The sequence below is a fragment of the Drosophila erecta genome, unplaced genomic scaffold (genome assembly GCF_003286155.1).
Source record: "Drosophila erecta strain 14021-0224.00,06,07 unplaced genomic scaffold, DereRS2 tig00000279-arrow-arrow-pilon, whole genome shotgun sequence".
NCBI classification, from domain to species: domain Eukaryota; kingdom Metazoa; phylum Arthropoda; class Insecta; order Diptera; family Drosophilidae; genus Drosophila; species Drosophila erecta.
Window position 1 is genome coordinate 1,302,383 of NW_020825216.1, and position 27,459 is coordinate 1,329,841.

A 27,459-nucleotide genomic window follows, 5' to 3' on the forward strand; every position below is an offset into this window, starting at 1 on the left:
ACGAAACGAGACGAACCGATCGTAGGGATCGTTAAAAAAGAAACCGAAATATGGCATCAAGAACCACCCGAGTACCGTTAGGACCAGCTTATGCAACTGCATCGGATCGAGAATCGGAAAATCGGAGGATGGGGCTGCCCAGGTGCCGTTACACAAATTGAAATCGATCGCCTTTGGAGACGAGAACAGGTCTATCTGTTGGCATCTGGACCTCAGGTGAGCCCGAAAGAATCCGAATCCGAATCCAAATCCAAAAGATTCATAGTTGCACACGTGCAATTGGCTGGAAATCGAATGCATCTTCGATGAGCTCACCGCAATACCGAATGTTTATTACCTCTATAATTAGCCATGATGGAGGTGGCTCAAACTCAGAGAACTCATTGTTGCTATTGGCATTGACATTGGGCAGTCTGATTAATTGACTGGCTGATTGTGAATATTTTTTTGGGCAATAAGCGTGGATAATTTCATTGGGGAGTTTTCAACATTCTACAAGTAACAAATCCATTCACTATTTCTGAGTTTATAACTCTGTATAGCTTTAGATATTCCTAAGCTCTTGTCAGATTATAAATGATTTCTAAAGCCGAAAGAATGTGATATATTTGTGTTTCAGTACATTCCGGTATATTAAAAAAAAGTACAACAGATCCGCTATATAGGAACTCTACTTATTTGAATTCTTTAGGATATACATAGGAAACCTAGTTAGCTCGAAGATAGTTATAGAATTTACAAAATCTGAAGCGGCGACGCTTTTAAACAATTTCCAAACAAACTCTATTAGAAAATCTGATTTTTTAGAACCTCGAGGATTTTGATTTTATGTCGACAATACCAATCAAATAGTTCAAATAAAATGATATTTTTATGGCGCCTGGCAATCCTGGTTTAATTGGAAATTCTTCTGCTATTATTGTTGTTGTTTTAGGCCAAGATTCAGATTCTGATTTGAATTCCGAGAGAGTGAGAAAAAGGTTACTGCTATTTTCGCTCTCTCTCGCTCTCTCTTTTGAGCGTGACTTACTTGCTTTGTTGTTGCCTTGCGTTTCAGATAACCGTTCTGTTCTGCCAGCGTGTGAGTTTGTGTTTTATGTTTTTTGAGCTCTTTCTTCTGCTGTCTTTCTCCTTGCCCCCCTTCTGTCTTCTCTCGGTTTCTTTTGGCGTCACTTCGTCACCGCACACAGAACATTAGAAGAGGAAGAATTCTACTACATTTCATCCGCAGTGTCTTCTGATACTCTCTTCTCTTTTCTTCCCTCTTTCTCGCTGCTTCGTTGTTTGTGATTCTTAATATTTTTTTCTATTTTACGCCGATTTGCTTGTTGCGTTGTTTGTCAAAAAGTGTCGACGCTTTTGAATTTCGGTGAACAAAATTAGAACAAATAATTGCACGGCACTTGCGAGTTGGGTAACGAAAAAAAAAAACAAAACTTAATTTGACCGCTCAGTATGTACATATGTAGGTATTTGTATAATTATGGTTACAATCCGTGGCACGCCGCGCACCAAAAAAAATGCTCAACAAACTCCTCCGGCAGTCAAACAGCAACTGAAATGGCCGAAACCACTGGAAGTCCAATGGAACTACGGTCAACTTAGATCACTTGTTGCCGACAGAGAGAGAACGACAAAAGAGCGAGCGAACGAGAAAGCGAGAGAGTGCAACTGCAGGGTTGTCAATGGCATACACCTATTGATATTTATAGGTGCGATCGTTGTCAAAGTTACGCAGTCAGTTAGTTTGAAAATATCAGATTTTTGACAAAATTTTTTTTATGATTTTTTTCGATTAAAATAACCACTATTTTTGCGATAGCAACAAAAATAGTAGTCCAAAACTAGAATGTCATACCCCGTTGAATTCGTAACAAAATTTCCTATCGACCTGTATTCAAAAATGGAAATTCTAATTTTTTGCCATTTTTCGCAAATTTTGATGGGGGTACCCCTTATAAAAAATGTGAAAATTTGTTAAAATTTGGTTTTCCGAAAATGATAAAATTGGTGATAGGCATAGTTAGCTGGGTTTATTAGCAGCACAAAACAGTCTTCATTTTAGCTGTGCCTTCTTTTTTGGCTAAGTTATGGCGAAAACCCCGTTTGAAAATATCCGATTTTTGACAAAATTTTTTTTATGATTTTTTTTCGATAAAAATTATCACTAATTTTACGATAGCATTAAAAGTAGTTGTCCAAAAGTGAAATGCCATACCTCGTTGATTTCGTCACAAAATTTCCCACCAAGCTGACTTCAAGACTGAAAACTTGAATTTTGGACCACCTTTCGGAAATCTTGGTAATTATCAAAAATGCAGAAATTGGTAAAAACATATGGTGTCCAAAACTGACTAATTAGACTAATTTAGTTTAATCTGTATTTTATCTGGACAAAACAGTTATTTTATTTGGTGTTGTGACCATTTTTGTTAATAGAAAACTACCATACTGTGTACGATATTTAAAATACGTTTGACAACTCTAAGCGAGAGAGAGCTCAAAAACTAACAAAGAGCCGCGCTTTCCGGCTGAAAACAGGTTTTTCATCTCACCCAAGTTCATTTTTTAATTGCCGGCAGTGTGACCAATTTGATAATATTTCCAAAAATACTAAATATTTCAAAATATTTTTGCATGTTTTGGTAAAATAAATGGGGTCACATTTCAGATAGTTATATAAATACGAATTATATTTTATAACCGGCTTTGTTATTAGAAGCGAAGCTGGCTACTATGAAACAAAAGAAATGAACAGATTCGATAGCTATATTGACATCGATAGCTTTGTAAGCAGTGCAGCGAACTGATTGAAAGGCCCGCGTATTTGAAATGAAAAGTAATAAATTATAATTTTTTAAATGAAAAGTAATAAATTATAATTTTCACATATTAACTTTATTTATTAAAGCGACAGAAAAAAAAATTCTACGTTGACTACGAGAGGCACGATAGTTGATCGCTGCCTTAAATCTCCGGATAGGCACTGCCAATGAGGTTCTTTCCCCGGTAGCGCCACGAATAGGTGACGATGCCGAACTTGCTATTGCCCAAGGACACTGAACAGGTGCGATCCGGCCGTAGCTGGAAGCACACGGTGTACAGGGCGAGCTCCAGTTCCGGGGAGGTGCCCACGAACATTGTGTTCACTGGCTTGTTCAGTCCCTGATGCGAGAAACGGATCTTGACGATCTTGCCCTTCTGCAAAGGATTCCAAAATGAATTTCACTTATTTATATTAGTTTCGGATTGCCCTGCACAATTTCAGATGTGATACTAGTATCCCTAAAGATATCAAGGACATCCGACTCGAAGCAACACTTACCGTGCCAATATCCTGCTCCTTCAAATATCCCTTGTAGTCAAAGCGACCCTCCTTTTCCTCATCGCCAATATAGACCCAGTTGTGGAACCCGATGATGGTGCCGTCCTTCACCTCGTGGACAAAGACGTGCTCGAAACCGGAGCTGCCGATCTTGCCCTGACCGCGAGAGTACTGTGTGAACCAGAGCTCCTTGACGAGATCGCGGTGGGTCTTCGGATCGGGACTGACCAGTCCCTTCTGCTGCAGGAAGAGCATGGCCTGACGCATTACCGGCGTGGCCATCACGGCGTCCAGGAAGTCGTTCTCCTCCTTGCGCTCGTTGGGGGTCACATGCTCGTTCACATGGGTGTCCAGCTCGTAGTTGTTGAACAGCAGCCGCATCTTGGCGATCGTCGGGGATTCCAGAGCTTTCGGCTCCACAGTCAAAAGTCTTTGGAGAAAAGTTAACGACAGGATTTGAGGGATATTCTTGTATCTATGATTTACTCACGGATTGGGTGCCTCATCGGCGCTATCGATGGAACGCGTGCGTCCCTGCAGATTCACCCGAATGTTCTCGATCTGGCTGTTGCTTTCTTTGGTGTACAGTTGCTCCGTCAGCTGGCGGATCTCGTCATCAGTGGCCACCGAGTTGCCCGACGACTGGAAGCCGGGTCGCACAGTGGTCGTGTGCCCACCCCCACCACCGACCTTGTGTGGTCCCACCGACACTCCGTGGGCGGGAGTGGGCGTTACCGAGGAAGAGAACGAAGGCGATGGTGTGGGCGTAGGCGTGGCCGCTGATGTAGCCTTGGTGGGAGGATGCACGGGATGCTGGGGCGTTGGCAACGGCGATTGCCAAGCCGAAGGAGATCCCGGTGTGGGCGTTGGCGAGCCTGGCGGCGTTTTGGGCGCGGGCAGAGCCGGGAAGTCCTCCTTTTGCGATGGCCTTCGAGGTCCTGGCAGCGCCGGGAAATCCTCCTTCTGCTGCGGTGTCTTACCTATGGTGCTGGTGATGGGCTTCGCTGTGGTCGTGGTGGTGCTGGTGGTCGTAGTGCCGCTAATGCCCAGTCCGAAGCCAGGACGACCAGTTCCCGCCGCTGGCTGTGGTCCGCCACCGTAGCTGAGGTCGTAGCTGTTCGGCTGCGGTTTCTGTGGCCGATAGGAGGCGAAGCCAGGCAGTGGTGGCTGCTGTGATGGCTGCGATGGCTGCGATGGCTGCGATGGCGTTGCTCTGGTGCTCGATGGCCACTGGGGCGGCGTCTGCGGATTGTGGGACGCTCCAAAGGGTGAGGATCCCGGTGTATCCGGTCGCGGTCCCAATGGCATCAGTGGAGCATGCGAGATGACCAGCGGCGGTGGCTTGTTGGCTGCCGTGGGTGTCACCAACACCGATTTCGGAGTGGTGACCACCGGCGGAGCAAACGTGCTGGTGGTAGTGGTACTGCCATCGCTGCCAAAGAACTTCTTGAATCCACCAAACCAGCTCGACTTCTTGGTCGTCGTCTCCAGCGCATCTAACGGATCCGGTGTGATCTGTACCTCGTTCTTGTACGCATCTGGCGGGGATTATGGTTCGGAATATAAAGTTATGACTACCTGTTGCCCAAACTCGCCCAAAATTCCCCATTTCGCCTACCTGACAAATGAAAGTGCCCGGCGAGAGCCAGGCACAAAAACACTGCGCTCAATGCCAGGCAGCGCATTTTGCTCGATTTATTAGCACTTTGCCTTGACGTACTACGATTTATACTTCGATTTCGGAACCAGCAACTCGACCAGCTGAACGGAGACTCGGCAAGCGACTGACTGGCCAGAGACTCCAGTTCGCCATTCGCCTGATCTTTGCGATCGCAGCTGATGTTGCTGCTGTCGCCGATGTTGTTGTTGGATTTATTAATGAGCTTACGGCGTGGGTTTTGCCTCTACACAGGTACCCTACAGCCATTTCAGTGGGCTATTTTAGTTCTGGCAACATTGAATACTGTGCTTATGTCAATAAATACCAAATCTTAAGTATAAATATTTAACAAGGATGAATTAACAGAAATTTATGACTTCCTGAATGCCAAAAGGCTTCGCAGTCAGTTTTTTTCATATATATATTTATTAAGTGAAGAATCTGTACATCAGAATATTGTATCTTAACATCACAGGGTGGGGAAATATTCTAAACACTATCAAAATAAGTGAAGTACTTCGCATGCAGTTAAAGAAATTACTTTTGTAGGATTTTAGAGTATAATTAAGCCATTACAGATATGAACAACAAGAATATAGGTACAAAAAATATAGTAATATACTTTGTGCAATCATTTGATGCACATTTCAGTCTTCAGAGCTGGACCACCAAAAAGTAGTCGACCAGTTGCGATGCCGAGTTCTGAAGGGACCTGCTGCAGGGGCTGATCGAGGGTTATGGTCCATAATTACCTGGGCAGAGCTCTAATTGTCAGACAAAGAAGAACCGAACCGACCTGACCTGACCGGGCCGGACAAAAATAGTCGCAGGCATCTAAGCAAATGAGGGGCAGTCCGAAATTGTATTTGCCTTCGGAAATGGCTCACGTAAGTGATTAAAGCGAATTGGGCTTACATAATGCCTTGGAACTCAGTATTGTTCTGCTCTGTTCTGGTTCCCTTCCTTGCCGCTCCCCTGGAAGACGACTCTATACGGATGCCGATTCCATTCCCCTGCCCATTGCACAAAACCCAATTAATTACACTGCTCGTGAAGGAGGGAGCGGAGTGGAGCGGCTCGCCATCCCGTTCTAATAAATAATAATGAAACTGAAAACTCAGTGCTTAAATCTGAGGCTTATCGGCGAGGGAAAGGCCATTGACAAAGGTTATGTTTTGTGTGCTCTATTTGAGCAAACAGCGATAGTCGACTTGGAAAGCTCTCCAAATCCCCATTGCAAAACTTGAACGCTGCCAAGACGACAAGCAACCTACATACAAATGTACCTATGATCTATTTAAAATGCTAGCCATTCAATTGTTAAGATTTGGTATGATTAATGTGCTTTTAAAGTGGGGTAAAAAATAAATGACAAGGCATTTCGGGTTCTGATCGTTAAACAATGGAGGTCCTAAACATGTTATTATATGGATTAAACTGCATATGCAGCTATTAATGTTTCGAATTTGGTAATGTGATAAAATAATAAAACAGGCCATTATAATTCCGGGAACTCGTTTTGGTTTCTGAAAATTGTATTGTATTATGAAATAATTGTTATAATTGTTATTGCACAAATGGTTGTAGCCCCAGTCTTAATCGTTTTCGAAACTTCTTGCTTAGAAAGGCATTTTGTAAGTGAATTTACCTTATACCATTAAAAGACAACCAGAATATCTATGGTCTACTTTCAGGCTGCTGACTCACATTCCCATAGAGTATGCTAAGTTACTGTTGATTCTAGAGATACAACTTATTGCCAGGTCAACTAAGGAATGAGCACAGCACATGAAATAACGAAGACTAAAACAAGTACTTTATTACACCAAAACGAGAAACAGTAGGTGGAACAAACAATTCATAGCCAATCGCTGACCAATGGGATCCTCTGCCGATTGTCAGACACTTTTGTGGACCAGTTTCCTGCGAATGGTCTCGTCCAGCGGTGGAATCGCCTCGCGGGGAATCAGGAAAGTGGACAGGTTGAACAGATCCAGAAACACCTTGTAGCGATCACTGAAACCAAAGCAAGGGGAGAAGAGCAGTTGGAGTTCACTGATCCCCGATCGAACGTATATATGTGTATATTTATATCTGCGATGATCACCTGAGAGTGGAGCGCAGGTATTGATATCCGGATGAGCCACCAGTGCCCAGCTGCTGGGATCCAATCATGCGTTGCACCATGATCACGTGATTGTCTGCAGCGGGAATAGAAAGTAGTTGGTTAAGAATTGAAGTATTTACCATGCAGCCATGGAATAAATGAATGTATGATGAAAAAAACATGCAGTACTTACACCTCCACTTGGTTATTAACGAGTCTATGTCCATCAGCAGGGTGAGCAGCTGGTGGGGCTGGCTGAACCTAGGCTCATCCCTGTAGAAGGTGATCATGATGGCGCCCTGGAGCGCTCGATGGCTGAACCGGCGATCCCCACGTCGCACCAGTGCATCATGCACCGCCGGATCGAAGATGGAGCGGTACACCTCGCGTCGCTTCTCGATGTCCATTAGGCGGTAGTTTTTCGCCTTCTCCACGGGCTCCATCATGGCGCTCTGCACCTGTGCCTCCAGAAATCGATCGACGCTCTCCTGGAACTTGGCCCAGAAGTTGAAGCCACTCTCCTCCAGACCAGGTGTCCTCTCCAGCCAGCGCTGCACTAGCTCCAGTAGTGAGGGATCTTTCTCCGAGTTGCGGATCGAGTTGCGCGCCTCCTCGTCGCTAAACACATCCGAGTACTTCTGGTTGTATCTCACCCGCTGCTCTGTCAGCACGCCCAACTTATTCTCGATCAATCGGAACTGCAGCGACTGGAAGCCGGATGCGGGGGCCAGATACTTGCGAAAGTCCATGAAGTCTAGCGGGGTCATGGTCTCCAAAATGGGCACTTGGTCCACCAGGAGCTGTGTAAATGAAGTTATAAAACAATGTTGCTAGTAGTTCCAGAAAGAACCCACTTTTAGAATCAGAACCACTCGGTTCAGTCGCTTGACAATCTCCAGCGTCTTGGTTTCATCGATGACCTCTGCATCCAACATGTCCCGTATGGAGTCGAACTCGAAGATGATCTGCTTGAACCAAAGCTCGTAGGCTGTGGAGCATGTACATAAATATCATTGAGTGCATCTAGCTCCAATCCTACTCACCCTGGTGCGTGATGATGAACAGATGCTCGTCGTGCACAGGTCGCTTGTCCTCCTCGGAGAGCATACACTGGGCATCCAGCAGCTTGTCCAGCATCAGGTACTCTCCATAGATTTTGCCCACTTCCGTGGTCAATGGCACCGCCGAATCATCGTGATCGTTTCTGAATGGGTTCGGATTGATGAGAACTGATGATCGAATGGCATTTATGGACAGCACGTGCTGGTGCTCACCCGTTTCCTGCATAGGGACAGCTCATGGTGCTCAGCTCAGATCGTGACTCCTCGAGCGGCGGATGCTGGCAAACTGATCTCCGCCAGCGGACCGAAGATGAGACCCCAGCGAACCGATAACAAGGCGAAGTGAGAGCTCCAGTTCCGACTGATTGCACAGCAGACGATCTGAGCGATGGGCACTGGCAGATAGGCTGGGAATTATCAATCCCTGGAGGTGAAAGTGCGGTGCCCACAACATATACATTCCTGAATGGCAGGGAGTCTACAGTACAGTTCAATGAGAAATGCCCAAGCAGTCATAACTAATGATACTTTCCCACCAGTTGTGGGTATAGTTAAAAATTTCAGAAATTAAACATTTTCTAGTTGTGAATAAAACATTCTAATGAAATATGTTTGGGGTCCAATATTATTGGTCATTGAAAATAGGTCACCGTTGTATTAAGATAAATATAAACATATATAAAGCACCAGTTCCCAAAGCCCATTGAAAATGAAGTTACCATTCACTTGCTTATCATTTTTATATTTTTCATATATTTCTGGTTTTCCTTTTTGTTTAAAATGTATTTTGAGTCATTGGCTCAGTCATATACTTGTTTGAAATTTGTTATATACTTGTGCCGTTCGCATCAATTCTTACTTCGATCCATCGCTTACATAATCTTGGTTGTTTCATCCGTTTTTTGTCGTTAATTACTTTGTTTTTATTGGATTTGTTGTTGCTTGCCCCACATACATATAGCGTAATGTCGGGGCATTAATATCCGACCTTATTAATACTATTTCTTACACATGTTCTGTTGTTTGTTTTACTTTTCTTGCTGCATATCCAAAATCGCAAATCAAGTTCTCAAAGAAATCATTCCAATAGGATACTGTCGATGTGTGTCTAAATATTTATATGTATGTTTATTTTTTATCCGTTTTTCATTTTATAATTTTCAACTACTTTTGCATAGAAAAAATTGAGTTACATCTGGGAGTAAAACACAAAAGGTACGGATCAATTTCATGCGATTTTTTGATTTGGGATTTTTGCAATGTGCTTGGAATTCGTTCAATGCCATTTATGTATTACATAAACATCTAGTATATATCCATGTATATATATGTATGCCTGTATGTATATATATACATATATATTTATTTATAATTTATCGCTTTACTCTCGCTCGCTATCTGGCTCTAACTGTATTTATATAATATGCAAATCGCGCTGCGTTTTCTAGTCAATTTCTAGTATCGGAATCTCTCAGTGGAACCGCGAAAAAGTGCAACGAAAAATGTAACCGAAGAATGAACAAAAAAACTTGAATATCGAACACCTAAGACCACGCTTTAGTTATCGTTTATAGTTAATCGTTAATCATCGCTCTGTAAATGTCTGTGTATTTAAATCTATGACTAAACTGTTTCGTTATGCGCGCTATCTCTGTCTCTACCGGCTCGCGCCATCTCTGTCTAAATGGCCGAGCAACTATCTATCTCGCTCGCGCGCTCCCACGGAATTGCGTTGTCCTTTTCCATAATTTTCGGCTTCCGTTTCCGGTCAGCGGACACCTAACATTTTAACATTATTGCACTCTTAATTCGTGTTTGCTTCAATAGGTTTCAATATGTTCGTTATAGACATTAACACAATATCTGAATCGAAATACATTATGCATATTTTATATATGTATGTATGTATGTTTGTCCGTATATCATCCTAATGTTTTGTATGCGGGGTGCATGCACAAATGCACTTACATCTATGCGTATGTTTCTGTGTGCAGACCTATGTTTTCAAAGAGATACGATATTTTCCCCGGTTCAACATGACTTTGTGTGGTATCTTCTAACATTTTTCGTATGATTGCACGATTTAAATGGTAACTCTATCAACTAGGTGAGATGATTGAACGGTATGGAATGATTGAGAGGTCTGGGATGGAAGCTTTTGGCACTGATGCTCTCACTTTGGGAGAAAGGCGATCGGAGATGCGTGGTCTCGCCTGCAGAATTCAAGACAATGCGCCCCACTTTGTTGCATACTTCTAGGCGCCATTGTCTTGAATTCTCCCAGGGCTTCAACACACATCTCTGTGGGTCTGGAATGTGGAAGATGTGGAATGCGATGCAGGTTGATCGATCTACAAATGAAACCCAAACAAACTGTAGCATACAAAGCTTAAGTACACATAGATGTGTTTGCCTATAGATTTTACATGTACCATGTTTCAACATGGCGGTACATTTCTTAAGCGTAGGAAACCAAAAATTGTTGCAACTTTCTTTCAATTTATTATACATGAAGAACAAAAAAAAAGTAATTAAAACTAAATTGTTTATAAATAAAGCCTAAGCCTAAAAATAGTCCTATAATTTCGATACTCATAATGTATATATATATATGTATATATATATCTATGTTTTTATTTAATACTCTTGGCTAAGAGAGCTTTTGGAGTTAGCAACAAATTGCACTACATTGAAAATACTTTATAATATCAATTGAATTAAATATAATTAATTATGTATAATTTAGTTAAGCATTCGCATATGTCGATATATAATAATGTATGTTGGTTTTCATATACGTGTAGATGCGTTTAAAATCAAATGCACTTTTCATTGAGCAAAACTCGGTTTCCTTGGCTAACAGCAAACAAAAAAAACGAATTTAAAATAATGTTATTACATATCTTTGTTTTAGGTTTAACTTTGTTAAATATAACCTTTATAGCTTAATTAACTCTTCTTGGTTTTGTTGTGTTTTTGTTGTTGTTGTTGTTCTTTTTGCATTACTAGCACCCAGCATGTACATGCTCGAAATAAATTCATGTGATTTGGTTGTGTTTTGGTTTAGATTTGCATCCTATCTTCACTACACTCGACTAAATATTAATACCTATTCAATAAAAACCCTCGACGACAAGGCTGAACTTAAAATGTACTTTTTGGAGCATTGCATAACGTGAAGTGACTCACTTTGGATTTCGTTGGTGAAGCCGGTTGTAAACGATGCAGCCGCCGTTTCAGTTTCCATGATGCACATAGTATCAAAATTGTTTTGATGCCGCTGCATCGTTTACACCAACTTTGGATGTTTACTTTGTAAATTCTATTATAATCGTGGGCGCCTTGGAAGCCTCAAGAGCTTTGAAATCACCTCAAAAACGCTGAACAGTGTGCGGAACCCCTTGAAATGTCTTGTCCTTGCATTTATCGAAGAAAGTCAAGTGATTTGAAAGCTTTGAAGGCTCCTAGTGACAAGCCGTACTTGAGTATTTGTGACACACACGTTCACAGACACAAAGATACTGACAACACGGATACGGACACGGCTAATGATAATCATACTGACGCAAAAACAGATACGGTTACGCTTACAGATACAGATTGAAATTCAAACACAGATACACCGGCTAAACACGGAAGATCGAACTGATTCAAAAGCGCTCGCTAGGGTCAACTGAGGGGCAACTGAAATCAGCGGATGGGACCTGATGGGAACTCGAGGACTCAATCACGGACTCGGATTCGAATTGGGAATATCGCGGGGCGGGCGCTCATCTGCCGCCCATGCCGCCGCTACCCAAATGCACTGAAGTCGCTGACATTTCGACTAGTTGACACTGGCGGCGCTCGACAATGACCGCCGCTGGCAGCGACTATTCGAGCGCGGGTCATACGTTCATCGCATAGTACACGGATCCCTGGGCCTGGGCGCCCACACCCACTCCGCCGGCGATCTGTTGCTGCTGCTGCATCTGCTGCTGCTGCTGTTGCTGCTGCTGCTGCTGCTGCTGCTGTACCGCTGCTGCTGCTGAAGTTGGCGAAACCATGGCGTTGCAATCGCTGTGCGATACGGCGGCGGCTCCTTCGGGCACTCCGCGCTCGCTGAATCCGGGCATTCCGCCATCCGGTCCGAATTGATAGTGTCCCTGCATCAGGCGCTGCTGCTGCTGTTGCTGCTGCTGCTGCTGTTGCTGCTGCTGATGCTGCTGCTGGTGCTGGGCGTAGTGGGCGGCATGGCCACGCCCACTCACCACATGCAACTGCATGCCGGGCAGGGCGTAGCCAATGGGCACACGAATCGTCTGCTGGGTTACCTGGTACCGTGCAGAAAGTAAATAGCGTTAATAGGTACAAGATACTTTTGGGTTTCTTTTAGTTTCTTGGAATGCACAAAAATAGTTAATATTTTGGTCAAAATCTTGGATACTAAAAAACACACAATCGATGGGCATTCAAATTTACTGCCAGCAACTCAAATATTGAGATTTAACACGCTACCAATCAAAAATATTAAGACAAATTGTTAATGCTCCATTTTATATCTCAAATGCAAGTATCCATAAAATTTTAGGAATCTCTTTTGTTAAAGTAGAAATAGCAAAACATAGTAAAAAATATATAGACAGACTAAGAACTACTTAAGATAAATTGTAAATAAAAAAAGAAAAAAAAAACTTTCTTTTGCAAATCTATCTTCATACACATCTATCTATCTATACAATCTATACATGTATCTATCATACTTAGGCCACAAATCCACTCACCTGCTGGTACTCGAGGATGTTCTGGCGCTGGATGTGCGCCAGCTTGGGATCGCCGCTGCTGCTGGCGGCGAACTGGGAGTAGGTCTCCGCGTTGTACGGGATGAGGACCATGGTCTGGTGGTAGTTGCGCAGTGGGGGAGGCGACTCCGGCCGCCGGGTGGGGCTCCTGGCGAAGTGGCTGCTGTAGCTGCTGTGCTTGCTCTGCTCGATGGCCGTGGCGGTGGCGGTGGCCGTTGCCGTCGCGGTGACACTCTGGCAATTTTGGGCGGCTGCGGCGGCGGCGTACAGGAGTGATGCATCATCGGCGCCGCCGGCGGACGTGGCGCCCTGCTGGATCATCGTCTGGCGGAACATGGTGCCGGCGGGCAGGGTCTGGTAGTAGGTCTGCTGTATGGCAGCCGCGTCCATGGGGAAGCGCTGCTGCTCCCCAGTTTCGCTGTAGAAGCTCCACGTTCGCTGCTCCGTTTTCTGCAGCGCGGCGGCCATTTGCTGCTGCAACTGCTGCTGGTGTTGCTGATGCACCGCCTGCTGCTGATGTTGCTGCTGCTGTTGCTGCTGTTGCTGCTGCTGCTGTTGCTGCTGCTGCAAGTTCTGTGGCACGTTCTGCGGCGAGGGATTCTGCTTGAGCGTGTTGGGCATGGCATAACCCTTGACCGCATGCTGCACCGGCTGGCTATTGACCACCGTGGGTATCGCCGCGCTCAGCTGCTCCTGCATCTGGGCCAGGATCTCGTTGGTCGAACTGAACTTGGGCTTGATGCCCCGCACCGATGGACGCTTGTTGAACCCATAGTCGTTCTGCTCGTCATCGTCGCTGCTGGCCTGCGATTGACTGGGCTCGGAGCCCGCTCCAGTGTAGCGCTTCTTGAGCTGCTCGGTCCGCTTGGCGTCCGCCTGGGCGAAGGCGGCCAGTTCGTCCTGCTCCTGCCGCCCAGCGACCTCCTGACCCGGTGTGCCGGCAATCACATCGGGCGCCACCTTGCGAGCATCCTCTCCAGCACCAAGTCCTCCTGCTCCCACTCCTCCGCCGGCAGCAGCCAGTCCTTGGGCCAATCCCTGTGCCGCCATGGCAGCCGCATGCTGTGCAGCCGGATCTCCAGAGGCGGCAGCGGCTGCAGCCGCTCCCAGTAGCTGCCCCATATTGAAGTCGGCTGCCGCAGCGGCGGCGGCGTAGTGGGCGGCATGCGCATGCGTGTGGGCGTGGCCATGGGCATGCGGATGAGCGGCAGCTGCAGCGGCCAATGTGTAGTAGGAGGATAGGTCGTCCTTGTTGCCAGCCACACAGGCGGTCAGCGGGGCCAAAGTGGAGGAGAGGAACTGACGCTTCGGCTCCGTTTGGCGGGGCGGAGTGCGGTGGATCTGCGTGTGGACCACCGGCACCTGGATGCCCATGCCCAAGTCCGGAGCAGCGGGACAACGGCACTCCTGCAGAGAAATCAACTAGAGAACTTTGTATACGCCGGCAAGGAAGTGTACTCACCTGTGGTATGATAACTATGGGATTCTCCTCCATCTCCATGATCTTCTCCTGCTTCTTGTCGCGGTTGAAGATGTCTGCGATCTTCTTGTAGGCCGACGATCCGCTCGAGGAGCTCGACACGGAGCTGCTCGGCGAGAAGCTCTTCTCGCCATTGACGAACTTGTGAGCTTGTCCAGAACCAGGCACCGGATTGGGATTCTCCTCGCCGGCGGGACTGTTGCGCTGTGCCAACTCATCGGCACGTTCGGCCACAGATTCAGCATCCTCGTCCACGGCCCGCTGCAGTTCCTCGGCCAGATCCTCGTCGATGTCGCAGGTCAGCTGCTTGATGCGCTCCTCCAGCGAAATGTCCGATTTGACAGCCTTTTTCCTAATAGCCAAACAAAAAGTATTTTAATGAGATTACCTAGTTACCCCACAAGCATCTATCACTTACTTAATCAGCGATCGTCGCAGTATATTGCGCTCCATGCTCCTCCGCAAGGTGTCGGAGTCACCACAGCTGCCTGGCAGGTGGGTGACCAGGCAGCCAGCCCGCTTGGACTCATCGAAGGCCCGGAGCGCCTCCGAGGTGAGCACCGGTGCCTGATGAGCTGAGACGCTCGGGAAGAGTTGGCGCACCGCCGAATTGGGACGCAGGGCGTTGTTGAAGAGCGTCGAGTGCTTCTTGATCGGGATCAGCTCGTTGATCTGGTTCTCGCTGTCATCCAGATCACCGGCCAGGGATTGGGCATCGCTGTCGGTGCCGGCATTGGCCTGATCCTCGGTCACGAACCTCACCGACCGCTTGGTGCCACCACTCTCGTCCTCCGAGGTGGTATTGTTCTGATCATCCGACTGCTGCTTGGCATGGACAACATGGAGTATCAGTAAATAGCCATCGCTTGATTATCCAAGTAGGCAACTCACCTGTGAGATCGAGTCCTGCTTCCATAGTTTGCCGCCCTTCAGGATGCCGCTGATCTGCGTGGGTGAGGTCTCCTTGGGCGGTATGGGTGGTGGTTTCTGCGCCTCGAACTGCTGCTGCTCCGATGCGGATGCGGAGGCGGAGGCGGATGCTGATGCGGATGTGGATGTGGATGCGGATGCCGCTGCTGTTGCGGCGGCTGCTGCTGCAGCTGCGGCTGCTGCTGCTGTAGCACTCGCCTTGGCCGGCAAGGCGGGCGGTAATGCATCAGCGCCGCCAGCGGACGCGGCTGCCACCATTGGCGCGGCGGTACCAGGTGCAGGAGCGGATCCAGCGGTCGCCGCATCCTCGTGCGCCTCGCGGATGATCCGGCGCTCGGTCACTGTGGTCATAGTAGTAATGGTTTCAACAACAAATCGCTTATTTTTCGAGGACTGATGGCTACTGATGGCCGTGGCTGGAACTGGAACGGGGACCGGGACTTGGGTGGCTGTCCCGTAGGCGGAACTGGAGCCGGAGCCGGAGCCGGAGATGGATCCGGAACTGGCCTTGCTACTGCCCGAATCCTTTCTAGATTTCACCACTACACGTACAAGCAGATAGCAGCACGCAAAACCGTTGGAAGGCATTGTTTTGGTTTCAGAATTGAACATTTTATTGGAGGATTGAGATCGATCGATGTCGATATGGAGATCGTGAATAGCGAATGCTTGATATGTACATGTTTGGCTGATACTCAAATATTGAATCAAACATTGTCGTTCTTATATGAAATATGCAAACATTAAACTGATAGTTCTTATGGGTTGGCTCTGCGCACTCCCTCATTAAACATATTACTAAAGTAATGTGTATCAAAATAGGATAATACTATGATAAAGTTCAAAGCCGTTCGAATCGGTTCTTTTGCGTTAAAGGGAAATGCTCAATGGCCAATGCTTGGATGGGAAATTTCAATTTGATGACATCCCAATCAAAATCGGAGATCTGTGATCTATGAGACGTGCAATATGGCCATGTAGCGATGGTAGCATTGCTTGCTGTGCATAAATGCGTGATAGTAGACTTGGATTCGGATTGGATGGGGATTGGGATAGGTTCGGGTCGAGCTGGCTGATATCTTACCTCCTGTGGGCGATGGCTTGTACTGCGATTGCAGCACGTATTTGGGCCGCTCCTCGCCGGCGATGATCTCCTTCTGGGTGATGCGGCGCTCGGGGGAACTGGTGTGCAGCGGCAGAATGGCCACGGCGGGCACTCCCAGTGGGGTCAGCTCCTCCGGGCACTGCGGGGAGCTGCATTCTGCAATGTGAGATGAGTTAATTAGATCGATCGACTAGTATTTAGCTCCGAGCCAATAGTTTGTAATTAATTGAATGATGCACCGCTGGGATTACAGTGCGTACACCCATGCATGGCTACCTTGAGTTCCTACATCACATCGAACAAATGTTTAATAGCTGCTTTGGTTCGGGGGTTCGGGGGACTTCCGCCTGTTGCTTCTGGAGCGGAAGCGCGCTTGAAGGATCGGCATCTCAGTTTTCGGTGGTTCGATGGCATTTGTATATGGGGCGATCTGTGGGCTTGTCGCATTCGCGGTTCGTTGGGCGCAACAATTAATGAGGAGTGCACCCAGAGCGCCAGGGGGAAACCCCCGGAAAATGGTCTACCCCGCAAAAAAAAAAGAAGAATAAAATAAACAAAACTCTCCCCTGTTTCCCTATTTTCTCCCGTTTCCCGGTTGTCTCTTTGGCAGCCAATAAAGCGTGACCACCGACATTAATGCAAATGCCAGCCATTTCAAACATCCTTCTAGGGGGTTAGGTGTCCCATTCGATGCGATGCGATGCGATTCGATTCGAACCGAAGTAAATCAATCAATAGAACAGAACCGACTCGATGAAAATGCGGGCGACTTGGGCAAACAGCCCGAAAATGCCATCCAAATTATTTATGGCGCAAAGCCGAAACTTTACCGATTTCATTTGGTTGCCTAACGCTTTCGATGCCGATATGGCGTCACCATGGAATTGTTCCAACAGCTATGATGTACCGAAAGGTGCCCTTTATTTACTTTGCCTAATTGCCAAGTTAGAGCTAAGCAGCAGCTAGGGATACTTGAGTAGATAGTATTTGGGCGATGGGGTAACCATTCTAGCGTGCTGCCATTTTTAGTCCAATAACTCTGATGATGCATGCCAAGGGCCTTGGAGTTGTGTATATCTGTTGAGTGCTCTTTATTGACACTCCACTGTCCGGCCGGCTGAACGGCTGAACGGCTGAACGTCTGTGAACCCGACTGCCCAGCCAAAAGGCCGCCCCATTGCCGTCCAACTTTTCCGAATTAAATTAACTAGAAAATTACAAGAGCAAGTGCAGCGAACTGGCGGCGTAGCAGGGAGCATTAAAAATGGCGTCCAATTTAAAGGACCCCGAGGCGGGTGCTCGCAGGACGAGCCGAGCTGGGCAGGATGTCAACGGGCGACGAGCAACGAATGTTTGCATAAATAATTCATAATTAGATTACACAAAGGCAAACGAAAGCGTTTGTGAATGAAAAGAACGCAACGCGTCCTCGTTCCCGCGGGATTCCCACTAATTGCATTGCGGCATGGAGTCGGCGCTGCAATTGTTGGAGTTGGATGTGGATGGATGTGTATATATTTAGTTCCATAGTGTCATGGCCCCACCATTAAATCTAGTCAGGGATATCCGAGCTCAAACGCGGTCATGCCCCTTGCAAGCCCACGTTTCTGACCAAATATAGATGGGACTGCACAGCAGCCAGCATTTTCGCGCAGTGCAGACACTCACCTGCTTCCTGGAGCTGCTTGGCCGCACACTCGGCGCACTCGGCACACTCGGTGCAAACGCCCTGCAGGTCCTCCTCCGACTGCTGCTGCTGCATGGCTCCATGATGCGGTTGCTGATGCGACTGTTGCTGTTGCTGCTGCTGCTGTTGCTGCTGCTGTTGCTGCTGCTGCTGCTGCTGCTGGGCACTGCCGACGGGCGGGGGCGGGGGCGGTATCTGCCCGCCTGTGGTACTGCGGGCGGCCAGCATTGCGGCGCGCTGCTGCTGCAGCCGCTGGATGACCTGCAGCTGCTGCAGGTGCTGCGCCCCAAAGATGTGACCGCTGAGGGCGCCGCCGAGCGTGTTCTTCAGACTGCTGTCCTTGTAGCCGTCGGGCGGACTGAGTGCGGCATCGTCGACGAACTCAATTGGCGGCTGATATTTGGGGCTCTGCAAAGGGATGGTGGCATAACCAAATTAGGTGGAGGTAAGCTTGCTAAGTGAATAATGCTCGTAAGCCGAGTTGCATCACCGCAAATTAAGCTAATTGAGTTGTATGGTCGTGAGTGGCAACGTGTCCTTGCGCACATGCATCCTATATGCAAGTGCTTGTGCATGGACAGGATGTAGGGACTGGGATGATGAAGTGGGCGCCATAAATCAGCATTAAGCCCCTGCTTTCTGGTACTGCCACTGTGAAATTTATTCGTGCTCCTAATGGCGCAGTTAGCCACATATCTGATGGATATATTTCAACTGCTGAAATGGCGAAGCCTACACTGCTAGTGGAATGCATGGTGTTTGGGCCACTAATGGCGGCAGGGAAATTGCCGATTTTCTTTCATTTGTATTACATAGTTTATGAAAAGCGGGTGCACATTTAGCCTTTTAGCTTTATCCTTTTGTATGACACCAGCAAGTATGCACATATTTCCCCCTAATCTGTGCACTTTTCCATCTGAAGGGTCGGAAGAAGTTGGAAAAGGCAAGGAACCCAGTTCTCAGAGAGCCGGGGGAAAAGCCATAAAGAGTTGTGCTGCACATGTAAAAGTTGCCAGCGATTTGGAACTCCATTCTGCCGGAATTCCCCCGGGAACTGCCAAAATCCTGTTTACTTGCAACTGCAGCTGGCTGCAATGTCTAGACAAGGATCTCCGTGTGCTTCCTCTATGCATTTTCAATTTTTCCCCATGTTTTTTTCTTGGTTGGAGAGGGGGAGGTGGGGGCAGAACCTGGTCCTGTCATAACTCGCCTTGAGAAAAGGCGAAAAGTTTTGCATAAATACGGCGTATTCTTTCTCCGGCCAAGGATGTGGCTAGCTAACTGTCTGTGTGTTATGCAACGTGCTCGGCAAACTTGTTACACACACTAAATGCATATTAAACTCTTCAGAGAGCCCGCACACACACACTCACACACGCACACAGATGCATCGAGGAGGGGACATGCTCAAGAAGCGCCAAGTCAAGTACATTGGCCGCCCACACTGAGAAAAATAAACACAGCAGCAAGCTGCCAAAGTTTGCTTGGGCAAAGACAGCAAGAGGTGAACTACGAAACACTGGGAGATTAAAAATAATAAAGAATGCAATAACTTTAATACACCTCTCAGATTATGAAGCTATACAACTTTTTACAGCAATTCTAAATTCACTACAATATTTTAGGTGCACACAAATATTCACTACCTATTCATGGGACTTTTGGGGTATTCTATAAGCAGAGATCCTGTAAGTCGTTTATCCGCATCGCTGAGATACACAAGTATCGGTTGATAAACGAATGTACTCCTGACTCGAAAATGATTCTTTTCTTGCGATGCACTCTCGGTCGGGGCTCTCAGACAGGACCCTGCCAGGACATCAGGAGGAGGGCCGAAGTAGATAAGCAAAAAGCGGCGCACTCAAGTGTCGCTTATGTGGCAGCAAATTGAAATTTAAACGCAACTCGAGGGCCGCTCAGGATCGATACGAGTGTCGAGGTGAGAGTGGCAATGATGGCATGGTATGGTGTGGCATGGAGGACATAATGAGTGCGATGCTTTGGAAGGAATGTCCAAATATTGGCGGCAACTTTCCTGCATGTCCTTAACACACATAACGCCTTATGTTCATCACGATACGGGGGGCAATTCATAAAGCAATCTATCACACAGACTTGGTTGGGTGTTGGGTGTTGGGTGTGTTCCTATTTCTTATAAAGGGGTGAAGCGAGGGTGCGAACACAATGTCAGTGGTTATTACTGCAGTTTCGAGTTACTGGCACAAGAAAAGCATTTTGTATAAAAGTTCTTAAGTGATTTATACACACTTGCCAATAGAGACTGCGAGGACAAACTCGCAGCCATTATGTACATACAGCCAAACATGCATTCTTACAACAAGGATGTGTATCTCAATGGATGATGTGATGTAGCACTGTGGGCGTGGACGGGTGTCCTGCGGCTTGACTCCTGCTTGACTGCCACTTGGGCGGGAGAAACGAGGACACTGTGGCTGCTCTGCTGTCCTTTTGTTTTCTTCAAATTCTACACGCACACATACACTGTGATAACACGCAAAAGTTGGACAGCGTTTGGCGTAATTAACATGAAAAGCGGCATGGCTGAGATGGAGGCCCAATTCCACATCCACATCCACCATGTCCCACTGCTGGCTAGCAGATAACGAACAAATCGCCGAATTGAAAAGGAAAATAAACTTCGGGCTCCTAATTGCGAATATTGTGCGACAAGGATTACAACTCGGAGTTTTTGGAGTGTGCAAAAGCAAGAGATAAGCCAGTTAAAGTTCGGGGTTTAGGTTCATTATTTTAGGGCTTCCTGCACATCAAACATGAAACTGAACTAATTTAAATAACGCATACTGCCAGGGAGGCGTACAAATCGATCAAATAGTGCGTACTCACAATTTACAAGCAATTAAAAATGACTTTGATTGACTTTCTGGCAATTCCCGGGCGAGATGCTACTTTGCAGAAATGCAGCTACCTCTAACGAGCTGTGTGGCTAAGTAAATGCGAAAATCAACAAGGCTTCGAACTTCAAATTGACAAAAGCACGTCATCAGCCGGGAAAAGCCCTGCTCCAAAGCCAACCGGCAGTTGCACACGCAGAGCGAAGTGAGTAATAAACCCATTTAAGTTGGCGACCCCAGTGAAATGGGATAGTTAAAAGCAGAGGTCCGTTTCAGGTTGCCCTCATTAGCCAAGGCAAAACGGTGGCCCAGACCGGCAGCACCACCAGTTCGACACCCAAGCCCAAGCCCCAACCCATTCCCAGTCCCAGCCCCGCTGAGCAACTGGAACTCGGCGAGGAGGGAGACAGCTAATCAGCTTATACTCGGAATCGGACTGGTTGTCCGGAGAGGAGGTGCCATGGGCTTCTCGAGGGCTGAAGTCGGCAAAAATGCAGCTATTTCTTATATTGAAATAATGGCTATAGGAAGCCAGAAACACATTAAAACTCTGGTTAAAAGGAGCTGCTTTCCCACATTATATTAAGAACCCCAGAGCTTTGAAGGTATGTGGTTCATTTGGCCACTTTATAAAGTTACAAGTATAAAGTACAATCAAGACCCCGAGCACTGGAAATGTCAGATATATCCCAGCCAAAGTAATCCCTATGGAGATTCCTGGAGATCCCTTGCCAACTCACCTGTGGCGTCCTGCCCTCGCCCGCCTCGGCAGGATTGACGGCGTAGTTGCACTGGCATCCCTCCTCGCAGCACAGACGCACCAGCTCGTGCTCGCCGCAGGTGCATGGCTCCTCGTCTTCCTCGTCGTAGGCGCAATCCTCGCGGATCAGGATTATGTAGTCGGCCTCGAAGAACTCGTTGCGCGTCTCATCGAAGACGACGCGATTCTTGCGGGCCGGTGGCGGTCGATTTGGCTTCTTGAGCAGGCCGCGCAACTGACCATTCACCTCGCGCATCCTGTGGCCGTTGGTCAGGTGGGTGGGTTCTGGGGTTCGATCAAGATGGGCTGCTGTAACGCTGACGATGCCTCTGGCGCAAGTGGACGTGTTCTCAACCCGGCTGGCTAGGCACTCATGGCACTGGCAGGCGGCTCTTTCGCAATCAAACTCCTCCTGGCTATCGCAATTCGAATTGGAGTTGGAGTTGGAGTTGGAATTGTTATCGCAATCGGAATAGCCCTCGTACAGCAAGTACTCCTGTTGCTGTTCGCTAACGAACTCGGCCAGGAGCTCGTCGTAGCACTGGAAACTGCTGGTGCTGCCGATATCCGGCTGCTTCCGGCTGCGGCTGGAGTTCAGATGATGCCACTGCAATTGGCGGGCGGCCTTTAGATACTCGCCAAACCGCTGCACATCGAACTCGCTCAGCGATGTGCCAAAGTCACCGGTCTCCTTGCAACTCGACTGCGCGGGCACAAAGGCAGAGCGCCTCAAGCAATCCTCCCTGGACGCGTCGTGCTCCTCGCAATCCGTTTCGATTTCAATCACCACTTGGTCCTGGTTCTGCTTCTGGTTCTGGTTCTGGCTCTGATTCGGATGCTGATTCTGATTCCGATTCTGGCTGTGGTTGTGGGTATGGCTCTCCGCCTCCGTTTCCGTCTCCGCCTTCTCGATCCTGCGCACTGGCCACTCGGAGTGCGTATTCAGCAGGAAATGTTGCTCCTTGGGATTTTCAGCTGTTTGTCTGTCGCTGGCTGTTGTTTCGCTTTCATTTGGCAATGGTGCTGCTGGAATGGCATCCGCATCTAATTGAATTGCACTTGGGTCTGCGATAATGGATGCAATCGCCTTATTGTCTGCGCCTTGAGTGGATTGGGTTTGGTGTGCTTCGCTGGGGCTTTGGAGTTGGGGTTGTTGGCTGGTATCGCTATCGGTATCTGGGGGTAGTTTCTTTGTTATGCTTATTGTTTGTTGCTCCTGCTGCTGCTCCTGCTGCTGCTGCTGTTGTTGTTGTGGTCTCAAGGATGCCTTTACACAATCAATGTTACTACTACTGGCCACGCGTCCCTGAAAATTGAATTGCAGTCGCTTTAAGCGCTGACTGGCCACAAAATCCTCGCCCAAGTCGTGCTCAAAATCGATGAGATCCTGCTCAATGCAGCTTGTTGCTACTGCTGCTGCAGTTGCTGCTATTTCTGCTGCTGCTGCTGCTGCTGCTGTTGGTGATGCTGATTGCACTGTGTTGCCCACCAAGGACTCGCAATCGATGAGCTTCCCCTCGGATGATGCACTTAAATCGCTGGGCTTTGACTGGTTGCCGTTGTCATTGCATGTTGCTGCTGTATGTGGGATGCTGCTCCTCACGTAATCCAGAGGCCAGGAACTTTTTTGTGGGCGGACAGCAGCAATGCCAGCGACATTATCAATGCCACCACATCCAGTCAAGGATGAGTTGCTGGTGGCAGTTGGTTCGTGGGTTTGCTGGGCTCGCTGGGTATCGTTGGGGCAAGGAGGGTGCGGTGAGTGTGGCAATGACAATGGCGCCTGCCCCGCCTCCTGCTGCTCCTCCTGCTGCTGCTCCTTTTTGGAGCTTAAGGCTGCTGTTGCTGTTGCTGCTGCTGATGCTGCTGTCACTATTGATGCTGCTGCTACTGCTGCTGCATCTGTCTCAACACTTTCACTGGGATAAAAAAAATGATGTGGCTCGCGAGCAGGCAACGCGCTTTGCCTGATTTTTTGCACAAATTTTTCTGTACGTCGCGCGTCGTCGTCGTCGTCGTCGTGGTTGTTGTCGTTGTCGTTGTTGTTGGTATCGTTGTCGTCGTCGTTGTGGCTGCCAAAATCGTCGCCAGTTTGGCCAACGCTTTGCGACGACTTTTCGCTGAACTTTGGGCCACTTTCAGGCACGTTGCGTGTGCCACAAGGACTGGGGCAATTGATTTCCACTGATTTTTCACTGGACTCAATCAATTTGCACAGCTTTTGGCCACAATTCGTTGACGGTTGGCTGCTGCTGCTGCTTGCTGACTTGTGTAGCTGCTGCCTCTGCTGCTCAGCTGCGACGACTGCTGCTGCTGCTGCTGCTGCCACAAGGTTGGCTTTGAAAAGCTCACTGCCAATTGTAGGTATTGAGCAGGCGCTGCGCCCCCCCTTGTTGTTGCTGCTGTTGCTGCTGCTGCTGCTGCTTACTGTCACATTGGGTGGTTGCAAGTATGCGCCTGCGCTCACGCTCCGCCTCTCATGCTCGAGTTGCGCGTACTCGCATTTCGTGGCCACTTCCGCTGCTGTGTTGTCGCCAGAGTTGTCGATGTTGCAGCTAGTGCTGCTGCTGCTGCCATTGTTGTTGCTGTCGCCCTTGTTGTTGCCAGTGTATTCAGCACGCGCACGCGCCTCCACCGCAACTATCGCCGAGTGGCACTGCTGACGCAGTTCGTCATGCACGGCAGCAACATTGTCGCGTGAGCTGCGTGCCTCGCATGCCAAGTGGCCAGAAAGCCCGCGACTTGGGCCTAGTCCACCGCCAGTTGTATTGACCATAGATGCTGCTGCTGCTGCTCCAGCCGCCTGACTATCCTTGCCACTGGATCTCATTTTGCCACCGCCGCACATCGGCTCATTTGCCAATGCCAGCGTCAACATGTCCACAATCAGCATGATCGGCTGGCACAAACCATGAGCGAAAAGTGGGCTATCAGTTGTTCCAGCTTGTGGCTGGGAGTTTCAGCTGTGGCCAGTTCCCACCAGCAGGAACAAAGCCACCCAAAAGAAACACCAGTTGAATTTTCCGCCTTCACCTAGGCTTTGCATAAATTACAAGAAAATTTCACACACAAACACACACACGAGGGCCGGGAAATTTCATTGCTGTCCGTGGCACTTGTCGTTGGCGAACAGGTGCGCAGGGTCACTCGAGCGCATCCTGTTTGTCCCAGGACCCAATAGTAGTCGTTATTATCTTGCTGTTTTGTTTTGGGGGTTGACTGCGGCGTTACGCGCCACTGCAGCCAAACAAAAAGCAGCAAAACACCACCGTCACAAACAAAAAAAACAACGGAACATAAACAAAATACGAACAGAAATTATCAAGCTATTTATTTAATTTTCTTCCCGGTTTTCGGTTTCTTGGGTTGGTTTTTTGTTTCGTTACTTGTTAAGCGCGCGGCGCACGTCCGAACGCGAATCGTGACGAAAGTCGACTGAGCAAACGCAGAGCGACTCGACGGAAAATTAAGCCGTCTTCGTCGCGATCTCGGCATTTTTCCCTGCCAGCGGAGCACAGTGGGTTCTTTCGCTATTAGGCAGGACATAAAAAAGCGGACAAGAGCGCAGAAATATCAAAGCCCTGCAGATAATGCAAGATATACAATCGACTAAATTAAACTATGTATTTCAAAAAGCTGCTAAAAAAAAAATACCGAAAGGTGTTCGAAGTTCAATTCTGCAAGACTTACAGATAAGACAGCTATCCCCGTTCACTCGACATGTATTATATACTCTTTTATAAAAATTATTTTTTTATACTCCATACTCCAACTCACTAGACATGCACTATATCCTTTTTTATAAAAATTATTTTTTTATACTCCATACTTTTTCAGCAATCCATCCCACTGTGCTACTTCGCTGTCTCGTTGGCGCATGCGCAAAAAACCGAGCAGAATGACGAAGAAAGGTAGCGGAAGAAACAGAAACAAAAACAGAAGCAAAGGTGGTTGCTGCATGTAAGCCGAGCAACGGAAACGGGGCTCCAGTGATGCCATTCCGGCTATTTTTCCGACCAAATAAAAAATTCTAACCATTTAAAATGAACCTCGATGAAGTAAATGCAAATTACTAACACTCTTAGTAGGATTCTGCTGGAAACACGTTATTTAATGGTATATCTCAACCGATCGATTTATTACTAAGCTTATTATTTTATTCAGCTATCTTTTTACACTTAGGAGTAACATATTTTATTGGGACTTATCGGGCTTGTAAATAAAGGCGAAATGTATGCAAATTTGGCTGTTTTTGAGTTGACATCCCTGATGGGCGTGGGGGTTACAGTGCGAGTGGCAATGGGGAGAGCCTACCTCTTTTTACGATGGTTCGGGGACAGATCGTTGGACATGTTTGTTGGCCTGGCTTAGAAGGGAGTGACCATTACGGACTTCTGGGATTTCGTTTTAATGGCTGTAAGTCGTAAGAGTAAAACTTCTTGGCGATTGCTCGGACGTGCTCATGTCATAAACTTAGGAAGTGGGGATTGAGGCGATCGTGATCGTAATGAAAGTGATTAGACAAATTCGCTTCTGCATGCTCGTGTGACGATAATGATACCGAATCACACATGTATATTGTAAATGTGTCATCGTGATTACCGTGAGATACTCGTTTTCTTGGTGTTTAGTGAACTCAGTCACGATAATGTGATATGATCTGGGTTGACTATCTTTATCGTGTTCCAATTGCAAGATATTAATACAGAATGGTAACCAGAACGCTCTTAGCGTTTTCATTACCGCTACTAAGAACTGAACTTGGTGTTGTTTGAAAGGATTTGCATTGTAAACCCAATTTAAGATATTTATTATGGTATTTCGACACTGTTAAGAGATGAGTATTTATGATGTGCTTTTAGTTTTAATGTATCGCAAGCATCTAAACTGTTTTTAATGTTGATAATAATGTAAAACCCTATTGCCCATTTGGAAGTTCCCGAATCTTAATTAAATTTCTATAGGCGGCTTAAAAAGGGTCATAACATGGGGTGTTAGCAAGACAATCGACCATCAAGTGATCCGATTTGGATCTTTTCCATGGGATCGCGTTGCAAGTGCCCTCAAGTACTTACTGTACATGCATAAGTATATGGTATATAGGAAAGAGTTCCACGTACTTGCTATACTAACCTCATCCCCATATAAAACAGACTCATTACCCCGGCGAATAAGACGGTGATGTGATGATGTTCATGGCTCCGATGATGATGATGACAGGGGATTTCTTCGGATTTTTTATAGGGGGGGAGAGAAGAAGGTGTTCAGATCGTGTGTTTTTATTCCGGGCAAAACTTATTACTAAGTAGGAGCAGATCGCGAGCAAACTGAATGAATGGAAAATTGTGGGAACAATGGAACGTTTGCCGAGCGTGAGAAATTGCCACCGCCGACGCGTCGGTGGCTGCTTCTTCTTTTTCTCCGGTGGTGCCAGTGGTGCTGGTGGTGCTTGGAGTATCTTGGAGTATGGAACTGGAAGCTCCAAGACTGTTTAGCACACAATGCCGCCATAAAAGGTCGTCGGAAAACTCCCAGGCCAGAAACGCCATCTATCCATATGTATTTACTATATGTACTACCATCGCGGATTCCATGGAAGTTGCGCAGATCTTACCCCAAATTGCCGTCTTTAAGTTGACTAATTTTCATTTTGGGCCGCTGCATTTTCCACTTGCCATCTGACATTTTCA

The 27,459-nt window shown here is 47.3% G+C and overlaps 4 protein-coding genes across 6 annotated transcripts in view; all 4 read right to left on the bottom strand.

Annotated features, from left to right (window-relative positions):
- LOC6551517 (unconventional myosin-XV) overlaps positions 1-1,653 on the bottom strand; it is a 30,950-nt gene extending 29,297 nt beyond the window's left edge. For both annotated transcript variants that reach the window (XM_001977149.3, XM_026983037.1), the window contains exon 1: positions 1,031-1,653. The gene's annotated coding sequence lies outside the window, so the exon portion shown is untranslated. The remainder of the gene's footprint in view (positions 1-1,030) is intronic.
- Positions 1,654-2,878: 1,225 nt separating this feature from the next.
- LOC6551518 (poly(U)-specific endoribonuclease homolog) lies at positions 2,879-5,172 on the bottom strand. Its single transcript, XM_001977150.3, has 4 exons — positions 4,944-5,172; positions 3,816-4,863; positions 3,326-3,755; positions 2,879-3,201 (listed from the first exon to the last, which is right to left on the bottom strand). Exons 1-4 carry the CDS (start codon positions 5,008-5,010, stop codon positions 2,968-2,970), a joined length of 1,779 nt encoding a protein of 592 aa, XP_001977186.1. The 5' UTR covers positions 5,011-5,172; the 3' UTR covers positions 2,879-2,967.
- A 1,602-nt stretch (positions 5,173-6,774) lies between these two features.
- On the bottom strand, positions 6,775-8,510 carry LOC6551492 (tryptophan 2,3-dioxygenase). The gene is made up of 6 exons (XM_001977151.3): positions 8,367-8,510; positions 8,136-8,296; positions 7,947-8,080; positions 7,286-7,892; positions 7,093-7,186; positions 6,775-7,001 (listed from the first exon to the last, which is right to left on the bottom strand). The coding sequence occupies exons 1-6, from the start codon at positions 8,390-8,392 to the stop codon at positions 6,884-6,886; spliced, it is 1,140 nt and encodes a 379-aa protein (XP_001977187.1). The 5' UTR covers positions 8,393-8,510; the 3' UTR covers positions 6,775-6,883.
- A 2,267-nt stretch (positions 8,511-10,777) lies between these two features.
- On the bottom strand, positions 10,778-25,063 carry LOC6551493. Of its 2 annotated transcripts, none has more exons than XM_026982972.1 (8): positions 21,750-25,063; positions 18,118-18,544; positions 16,429-16,605; positions 15,306-15,685; positions 14,833-15,236; positions 14,397-14,766; positions 12,917-14,341; positions 10,778-12,466 (listed from the first exon to the last, which is right to left on the bottom strand). In XM_026982972.1, the coding sequence occupies exons 1-8, from the start codon at positions 24,660-24,662 to the stop codon at positions 12,041-12,043; spliced, it is 6,522 nt and encodes a 2,173-aa protein (XP_026838773.1). In that variant the 5' UTR covers positions 24,663-25,063; the 3' UTR covers positions 10,778-12,040. The 2 variants fall into 2 exon arrangements, with proteins under 2 accessions (XP_026838773.1, XP_026838772.1); XM_026982971.1 differs by having other exon boundaries at positions 15,306-15,886.
- Positions 25,064-27,459: the final 2,396 nt, after the last annotated feature.